Here is a 9,929-nt window from a genome sequence, read left to right as displayed (position 1 = left end):
ATCAGTCCTGAATATTCATTGGAAGGACTGGTGTTGAAGCTGAAATTCCAATATTTTGGCCACTTGATGCGAAGAACTGACTCACTTGAAAAGACCCTGATGCTGGGAAAGATAGAAGGCAAGAGGAGAATGGGAAGACCGAGGATGAGGTGGTTGGATGGCATCACCGACTCAATGGACATGAGTTTGAGTAAATTCCGGGAGTTGGTAATGGACAGGAAGGCCTGGCGTGCTGCAGTCCATGGGGTCGCAAAGGGTAGGACACGACTGAGCAACTGAACGACTGAACTGAACTGAACTGAAAGCGGCAAGGCTGAGGAGGAGCTCTCTGGCTCAGGCCTCTGGGGGACCCGGCTTTGTGCCCCTCCTCCCTGCCTGGGAGGCTGGGGAGCAGCTGGTTCCCAGGCAGCCTCTTGCAGTGGGTTTCCAGTTAAGACACTGAAGCAGACACAGTACTACCCGGGCAGGGCTCCAGTGGAGGCTTTTAATGTTGCAAGAACCCCCTACACACACACAGACACGCACACGCGCATGCGCACACCCACACAGACACAGACACACACACACACACACACACACACACTCTCTCGCTTGCTCGCTATCGCTCTCTCTCCTGGAATCCTGGTTTTCCCTCCTGTAAACTCTCCCAGCAGTCCTGCCCTGGAAGAAGCCCCACCCTCTGTTGAGACCAGCCCTAAATTCCTGCTCCCCTAACTGTGCTCCGCAGTCCCAACCTCCGGCTTCGGGAAGCGGATCCTGCAGACTCGTAAGTAAACGTCTGCTCCCGCACCTCTAGGGTACCTGGACCCGCCATGGCACAGCGTTTGCCCGGTGCTCGCCCTCTCCTAATGCTGGGTAACCTCTGCGTCTTGCACTCAGAGGAAACTTGAAAGCAGGATGTCCCGGCCATGTTCCTGCTCCCTGCAGGTTCTTAGAGATCGCAGATGGCTGCCTAAGAGAAGGGCATGGCCTGGCAGCATTTGGGGGTGCAGGCGTAGCCCCCTGCACCGGGCAGGGGGCTAGCAAGGAACTTGTGGGACAGCAAAAGTGGCACAAGCGTGGAAGAAGAAAGGCGGGAGTTTAACGCCAGCGTATGGGCAAGGCGAGGGGGTGGGATCCGGGGGTGAGTGATCCTGGACCCCATTCTCTGGCGGGTGGGACTTCTCTTGATCCTCGCCTGCGTCTGTGGTCGTCCGCCTTGCAGGGGTGCTTCCGGACTTAACGGCGAATCCAAAATTCTCAGCGGCTGCCTTTTTGAAGGGGGAAGACAGTTAGGCACGGTAAGGTTGCGGCTCGAACCACCTACATCGCTCCAAGCAAAATATTCTGACCCAAGAGCTCGGGGTCACTTGAATTCTCTTCTCTTGGCCTTGGGTGCTGGCAAATGTACTCTTGATTAATTCTTTGCTGCCAAAGAAAACGCGCGTTTGAAAATGAGGCTGAGCAGCATCGCCACCCAGTGGCTGTCAGTTTTGGAGACTGCTTGTCTTAGAAGGCAGCGCTCTGTCTGAAAGACGTGCATGGACTTCTAGTAGGTTCTTTGTGTTTGATGCTTTTTCTTAGAATTCACTTCATATGAGGAGAGAAATGGAATATCTGCACTCCAGGTATCTGTTCACTTCCTAGCCTTAGCAGTGGCTAGGAAAAGTCTGTGTAGGTTAATATTGTTACTTGCCTTGGAAATTTCTAAGGTAGACTCATTTCCTCATCTGTACACTGTGCCCTGGCAATGATAATAATACCCCTCTTACAGGGAAGTTATGAGGGTAAAATGAGATAAGTATGCTGTGCTTAGAACAGCAGGAGGAACAGTGAATACTAAATAAACATGATTGAGGTTAAATGATAAAGTTGATGATGGGTAAACCCTCTGTTTGCCTTCGGGCAACACTCAGAAGCCATAAGAAATCAGTCACATCATGACACTGACTGCATGTTTACTGATTCTAGGAGCTTCAGGATGGTTCATGCAAAGAGCTGGACCCTGAAGAAACATTTTGTAGGTTACCCTACTAACAGTGACTTTGAACTGAAGACAGTTGAACTTCCACCCTTAAAAGATGGAGGTAAGTCATACTCATGAGATTTAAGTTGGAAGAGACTGTGTCAGTTCACTTTTGCTGAACAACAAACCACCCCAACATTTAGAGACTTAAAACAATCATTTACTAGATCACGATTCTGTGGGTTGGCAGTTTAGGCAGGATTAAGTCGGCAAGCATTCTGTACATCTTATATGGGCTAAATGGTTCCTTCAGGATGGACATTACTCATATGTCATGTCAACTGTCCTTCTGAGGGTGCACTCCTGAGTTCTCCTCTCTGTGGCCTTTCTAACATGCTGGTTTGAGCTCTTTGTTATTTTCTGTGATTTCATAAATCTAGAGCAGCAGGCAAGCTGCTGCCTAGAACTGGCAAGCTCCAATGTGCAAGGACTGTTTGCTAATATGCTATTCATCAAAGCAAGTCACATAGCTAAGCCCAAATTCAAAGTATGGCCACAGACTTCTTTTTGGAGAAGGCAATGGCACCCCACTCCAGTACTCTTGCCTGGAAAATCCCATGGACGGAGGAGCCTGGTAGGCTGCAGTCCATGAGGTCGTTAAGAGTCAGACACAACTGAGCAACTTCACTTTCACTTTTCACTTTTATGTATTGGAGAAGGAAATGGCAACCCACTCCAATGTTTTGCCTGGAGAATCCCAGGGACAGAGCAGCCTGGTAGGAGGCCGTCTATGGGGTCGCACAGAGTTGGACTCGTCTGAAGTGACTTAGCAGCAGCAGTAGCAGAATTCTTTTTCCTTTTTAAGATTTTTTTTTTAATGTGGACTATTTTTTTCAGCCTTTATTGAATTTGTTGCAATATTGCTTCTGTTTTATGCTTTGGTTTTTTTGGCCAAGAGGCATGTGGGGTCTTAGCTACCTGACCAGGAACCGAACCTGCACCCCCTGCACGGGAACGTGAAGTCTAAACCTCTGGACCACCAGGGAGGTCCCACCGTAGACTTTTTGGTGGGAAGATGGCAAAGACACTCCCACACAGCGATGGGTAGTATCTGTGGCCCTTTCACATCTACGGCTGAGACCTTTCCAAGGTTGTCTCTGTGAAGCTTCGATGTCATGTTGGAGGATTCCTCTTCTTTCCTTGGTAATTGCAACACACGCCTGGGGGCATGGTTCTTCCTGACTTTGGCCAGGCATGGGGGAGGATTTCCTCTCTGTCCCATGATAACAGTGGGGCTGCACTGCTAGCAGCTGTGTGCAGAGCTCAGACTTATCCCTGGAGCAAACAAGGAGGGGAAAGCTTCTTCACTGAGGGGCCTCCCATCCCCTTGGGGGAACTGGAAGGATGAGGCAAGCCTGAGGAAGTTGAAGGGAGAGAAACGGCAAGGCACCCCATCACGTGTTTGGAGATGAGCTTTGCAGAACATCTGCTAAGGGCTGTTTTCAGGCAGGTAAGCTTTGGGTAACAGGCATGCAATTAACTAACAGGGTTACTGTTATCCATCCATCTAGGTTGCCATAGCCAAAACCCAGAATCAAAATTCCAGAGGATGGGTGCATGAGAGTTACTCCAGGAAAATGCATGCATTGTAAAATACTAATGGGCTGATAATAAAACCCTATGTGACTCCCGTGGCCTAGCAGTTACAAATGTGGCCCTGGGCAAGATACTTATCAGATCAGATCAGTCTCTCAGTCATGTCCGACTCTTTGCAACCCCATGAATCGCAGCACGCCAGGCCTCCCTGTCCATCACCAACTCCCCGAGTTCACTCAGACTCACGTCCATCGAGACAGTGATGCCATCCAGCCATCTCATCCTCTGTCCTCCCCTTCTCTTGCCCCCAATTCCTCCCAGCATCAGAGTCTTTTCCAATGAGTCAACTCTTCGCATGAGATGGCCAAAGTACTGGAGTTTCAACCTAAGCTTTAATAAAATGGAAACAATAATTGTTCAGAACATCATAGGAAATAATCTATGTAAAGCATGAAGTGAATGCTGAGTAAATAGACATAAGAGAAAGCACAGGAAGTGCTCGCTCCGGAATCTTGGCTGCCATCTGGTGGGGCTGAGGCTGCGTGGTCACCAGTGCGCAGTGTGCGGGTGAGCCTTCGTGGGGGCCATCTCTTTCCCCTGCTCCCCAACTCGAAGCTCGGTACCTGTGGGACGCGGGGCAGGCCTACCCGGGTGTTCCAGGTCAAGGACAGACATGAAGACTGGTGCAATAATCGATAATCGCGGCGGCGCCGGGTCAGGGAGAGGCGCCGTAGAGCTCAGAGCTCGTTGAAGCCCGCTGGGCGGCTCAGGGATAGGCGGGGCGCTGTGTAATGTTCAAGCTGGGAAAGGCTTTACGTGGCTTGTCAGAACCGCATTTGTGGTTTCTTAGACAGTGAAGAAGGTGCAAACAGTGGACATTTTTTCCCGAGGTACTTCACACTGGATCCCAGAGAAGAGAGTTTTGTTTGGTACGGGGATCATCCACAGAACCTGCCTTCTGGATCCACCATCACTGTTGGAGTCATTAAACTTACCCACATTTCAAAGGTCAAGAATGCAACTAAGCAAAGGCCAAAGGCTGACTTCTGTTTTGCTGTGAATGCAGGGAGGAGAAAATATTTCCTACAAGTCAGTGATCAGCAGGATCTAGTAGAATGAGTAAATGTGGTAAACAAAGCTATAAAATTTACAGTACCAAATGAGGTATTAATCTTTTTCTTTTTTTTAATTTATTTTTAATTGGAGGGTAAGTTCTTTACAATGTTGTGTTGGTTTCTGCTGTACAATAATGTGAATCAGCTATTTGTTGTTTAGTTGCTAAGTCCTGTCTGACTGTTTTCGACCCCACGGACTGTAGCCCAACAGGCTCCTCTGTCCATGGGATTTCCTGGGCAGGAATACTGGAGTGGGTTGCTGTTTTCTTCTCCAGGGAGTCTTTCCAACCCAGGGATTGGACAGCAGATCTCCTGCACTGGCAAATGGATTCTTTACCACTGAGCCACCAAGTATAATATATCCCCTCCTTCTTGAGCCTCTCTCCCATCCAGCTGCCCACCACAGCCTCATTCTGATAACCCAAGTCGCCAAGGTGAATGTGAAAGAAGCAAACGTCTTACAGAACTGACACTGTTGAGGTGTGCCCATTGTTACCCCAACTCAGCAAAGAGAAGTAAACGAATGTGGTGAAACTATTGACAGAAATAAGGTGAAGCGGTCACAAAGCCATCTTCCTTACTTTACTCCCAAACTGCCTTCAGACAGTGCAGTGATCAAAGCTGGTTATTGTGTCGAACAAGGAGCAGTGATGAAAAACTGAAAAAGAAGATGTTTTCAGCTGGATGGAAACACAATAGCCTACTCAGATCTGGACTGAAAAAGGAACCTCTCCGCATACAACCACTTAAAGAGCTTCATCAAGTCCAGGAACGTCAGCAAAGTGACATGATGATCAGGGACACCCTCTTTGACACTGTAACATCGTCCTGAACTTTCTATGTGCAGGCTGATGGCACAGTTGGATGCAAGCCGTTTTGGGTGCCATTGTAGTGCTGCAGGACCCGCAGATCTGCATCTTCTATGCCGCAGGAAGAAGGCTGTGAAATCTGTGTATACAGAAGAGCATTCCAACAGTCCTTCCGAATCCGAACATGCACTCTGCTCTGCCAGTGCTGCAGCAGCCACCCCACATTCCACAGCCTCTCGCAGCAACCCTTTGGAGGAAGGATTTTATGAATCTCTTGCCAAGGTCAAGCCAGGGAACTTCAAAAGCTTGACTGTCTTTTCCAAGAGAACCAGCTTCCACAGTGACTGAACACGCTCTGCTAAAACTTCAAAGTAAAAATCATCCTCAGGAACAAGTTTGTGACCCTGTGGACTTGGAGGACATGGGCCTTCCAGCCAGTGATGTGTATGTCAGGCGGAAACACGTGGAGCCTGACCTGCCTCATCCGCCCTCAGTGTTCTTTCACAAGGCTTCTCCTCAGTCATAAAGGGGAAATGGGTTTTAATGCATATAGTATCCTGCATCATTGCCATCCTCTCTTATAAGCTGGTAAGCCAAGAACAAAATGGGTTTAGAAAAGGCAGATGAACCAGAGATCAAATTGCCCACATTTGTTGAATCATAGACAAAGCAAGGGAATTCCAGTCAACTTCATTGACTACACTAAAGTCTTTAACTGTGTGGATCACAACAATCTGTGGAAAATTCTTAAAGAGATGGGAATACCAGGACCACCTTACCTGTCTCCTGAGAAACCTGTATGCGGGTCAAGAAGTAACAGTTAGAACTTTACATGGAACAACTGACTGGTTCAAAATTGGGAAAGGAGTATGACAAGGCTATATTGTCAGCCTGTTTATTTAACATCATGAGTACATCATGTGAAATGCCAGGCTGGATGAGTTACAAGCTGGAATAAAGATTGCCCGGGGGGAAATATCAACAACCTCAGATACACAGATGATACCACTTTAATGGCAGAAAACAAAGAGAAACTAAAGAGCCTCTTGATGAGGGAAAAAGTTGGCTTGAAACTCAACTTTCAAAGAACTAAGATCATGGCATCTGTTCCCATCACTTCAAGGCAAATAGAAGGGGAAAAAGTAGAAGCAGTGACAGATTTTATTTTCTTGGGCTCCAAAATCACTGGAGACAGTGATTGCAGCCATGCAATTAAAAGATGCTTGCTCCTTGGAAGGAAAGTTATGACAAACCTAGGCAGCATATTAAAAAGCAAAGACATTACTTTGCTGACAAATGTCCATCTAGTCAAAGCTATGGTTTTCCAGTAGTCACATATGGATGTGAGAGTTGGACCATAAAGAAGGCTGAGCACTGAAGAATTGATGCTTTTGAACTGTGGTGCTAGAGAAGTCTCTTGAGAATCCCTTGAACTGCAAGGAGATCAAAGCAGTCAATCCTAAAGGAAATCGATCTGAGTATTCATTGGAAGGACTGAGGGCTGAAGCTGAAGCTCCAATACTTTGGCCACCTGATGCAAAGAACTGACTCATTGGAAAAGACCCTGATGCTAAGAAAGATTGAGGGCAAAAGGGGTTGGCAGAGGATGAGATGGCCGGATGGCATCACCGACTCTATGGACATGAATTTGAACAAACTCAGGGAGATAGTGAAGGACAGGGAAGCCTGGTGTGCTGCAGTTCATGGGGTCACAAAGAGTCAGACAACAGCAAGCCAAGAAGCTAGGGAGTAACCTAACTAAATATAGTTTTGTAATAGTGGCCTACCCAAAGTGTGATGGGCCCTTTCTTGCTCTTTCCCTGGAGCCAGCTGGCATGGGCATCTAAGGCAGAGACCACTCCGCCACAGCTCTAGCCCACCAGACCAGCCTGTGCCCACTGCCCACCCACTGTGCAAGCGGCCAGGTGGGAGCTCCGCTCGAGGGATGCCAGCTCCCCGGCCACTTCATAGGTCAAAACTGACCGGGGAAGCCAGTGGCAGGCTGAGTCCAGGGTGCCTGCCACGTCAGACAGGATCCCAGTAACAGGCATGTCAACTCCTCCTGCGCGGCCATCGCGGTTTCCGCTGCCCACATGTCTTGCTCCTTGAGAGCTTGAGGATGACCTTGCTAGAGCAGCCCGTTACTTCCTGAGACCCGGCCGCTTTCTTGGGTCGCATCTTTCTACTCAGGGTGCAGTAGCGGCTTTGCTGCACCCTTGGCCAGTGCCAGAGTGAGCCCCTCCACACTCTGGCGAGCAGAACGAGCTTGGGCTCAGTAACAGTCTCTTTTAAAAAGAAAAGAAAAAAGCCCTAATGTGTCTCAGTAGCAACTGTCTGATGCTTTGTTTTCACACGGTGATAAAAGTGTGTGTGTGACATTTTTTTCCTAGTGAATTTGACAGTTTAAATGTTTCACAATTTAAAACATGAAAATGCTTCTTAAGTATTTTGGTTATTTTTAAAATGCCACTGTGACTTCCTATCAGATGTTCAAACTCTACGCATTCTTATTGGTTAATATTATTGAATGAAATAGTGCCAAAGATATCCAAACTCTTGACATCATCTGTGGCGCTGTAAAATGTACACTATAAATTGGACAGTTTTGAAATTATAACCATTTTTGATGCTCTGAATCTCAAGGTGAGCAGTGAGTTTTGCATAGAGGATATTATTGGACTAGCAGTAAGGGTTGTGGGTTATACTGGGGTGGAGGAAGGGGGGAGAATTAGAATTCAAATAAGCTATAACTCGGACATTTGTAAAACTTTAGTCAAGATGTACAGCATTTTGTGAAAATTCTTTGCCGTGAAACTTCTTGGAGATTTGATTTTCTTGTCAAAGTTTTGTAAATAGTCCTTACGTCCATGTTTGGGTAAGTGAAAGACCTCAAGTTTATATGTAAAGACTCCTGGAGTTTGTTTAAATTCACGTCCGTTGAGTCAGTGATGCCATCCAAGCATCTCATCCTCTGTCGCCCGCTTCTTTTGCCATCCATCTTCCCCAGCATCGGGGTCTTTTCCAGTGTGTCAGCTCTTCGGCTCTTTCTTCTATATTTGGATCAGTGAAAGACCTCAAATTTATATGTAAGGACCTCAAGTTTCTATGTAAAGACCCTTAGTCACGTGATCATAGTCTCTGCTTTTTTGTCACTATTAATCTATATTCAAGTGTCTGTGTTTTTTAATCTTGTTTAGGACTGTTTTGAGATTAATGTACTCAAAAGTCCTACATGATGGGTTTTATACAATTGGGATAAAATTAATTTTCAGTAGCATAGGTTAATGTGCTAAATAACATGCCATTTTGTGTTAGAGATACTGGAATACTGTTATTCTACTATCTGTGTAATATTTATATTTTAAATGTGTCTTTTTTAAAGATTTGTTTAATGTGGACCAATTTTAAAGTGTTTTATTGAATTTGTTACATTATTGCCTCTGTTTTATGTTTTGGTTTTTTGGCCCCAAAGCATATGGGATCTTAGCCCCCTGCATTGGAAGGTTAAGTCTTAACTAGACTGCCATGGAAGCCCCTCAATATATGTTTTAAAACACAAATTTGAGTATACATTTAATCATGGGGATATCATAAATATAAGCACCTCTCTAAAAAGTCATTATTTCAGGAGTTGAATAATAGACCAGTATGACCAAGTAGTGTTTTTATGGTTCAGTCTTAAACATTTGCTCTAAGAAAATAGTCTTGAATTTCACATGCTGCTGTTTTTATGATTTTTTGCCACATTATAGTACTGTGTTGTTTTGAATTCACACATGTCACTGTTTCTCCTTTCCATTTTCTAAGATGACTTCTTGTTTGAGAAAGAGAAAGAGGGAGTGGATTTCTTACTACAGTTTTGGGGTCTAGATGTTACTATCTATTTTACTACAATGATCATAGCATCAGTTTAAAAATCCAAATGCATAAAGAATGCACCACTCCACATTTTTATTCATAAGCTAATACTTTGAAAACTTATATTAGATTTTCTTTTTTGCAGTTACATTTGAAAATGATAGAATGAAAAAGCTTTATTTATTCTCTTTCTCTGCAGATATATCCATTACATCGGCTCTTTTAGAAAGCTCATTTTTCATGAACACACCTAAGACATATTGGGCAGACAGTTGGTAATATTCAGGACTTTAATACTGTTTTCTTTGGTACAGCTTCCATATTGCGTGTTCATTTTAATATTTTGGTATGGTAATTTAATATACTTCAGAGTGGAAAAATATTAGCTTTATTTTGGGACTTTTTATAGAACTACCCTTGTATTCAATAGCATAGGAAAATGTTCTTGTGAGTTTCAGGGTCTCTTTATCTCAGTACTTTTATGATTCTATGAAAATTATTTAATTATTTTAAAACTTATACTTTTGTTGTAAGTATGCCACATCTGAATTGTTAAAAAATTACTTTGAATACCTTAATATTTGCTGCATTTTTTTCTGTAACTAT

General features: G+C 45.1%; 1 protein-coding gene and 1 pseudogene across 4 annotated transcripts in view; both read left to right on the top strand.

The window, feature by feature from the left end:
* Positions 1–723: 723 nt before the first annotated feature.
* The window catches only part of PTGR1 (prostaglandin reductase 1), a 29,979-nt gene continuing 20,773 nt past the window's right edge, over positions 724–9,929 (top strand). For 2 of the 4 annotated variants that reach the window (XM_086315960.1, XM_086315958.1), the window contains exons 1-3: positions 724–766; positions 1,205–1,280; positions 1,951–2,066. In XM_086315960.1, the coding sequence (XP_086172086.1) occupies positions 1,961–2,066 (106 nt within the window). In that variant the 5' untranslated portion in view covers positions 724–766; positions 1,205–1,280; positions 1,951–1,960. The remainder of the gene's footprint in view (positions 767–1,204; positions 1,281–1,950; positions 2,067–9,929) is intronic. The other 2 variants (XM_086315959.1, XM_086315957.1) reach the window with 1 other exon arrangement.
* On the top strand, positions 4,215–6,116 carry LOC147367801 (pleckstrin homology domain-containing family A member 1-like; annotated as a pseudogene).

The sequence above is a fragment of the Bos grunniens genome, chromosome 8 (assembly GCF_055505025.1).
Source record: "Bos grunniens cultivar Pamir isolate PY7600 chromosome 8, Bosgru_T2T1.0, whole genome shotgun sequence".
Lineage (NCBI taxonomy): Eukaryota > Metazoa > Chordata > Mammalia > Artiodactyla > Bovidae > Bos > Bos grunniens.
The sequence above is the reverse complement of the archived record's forward strand: the minus strand, read 5'-3'. Positions and strand labels throughout refer to the sequence as shown.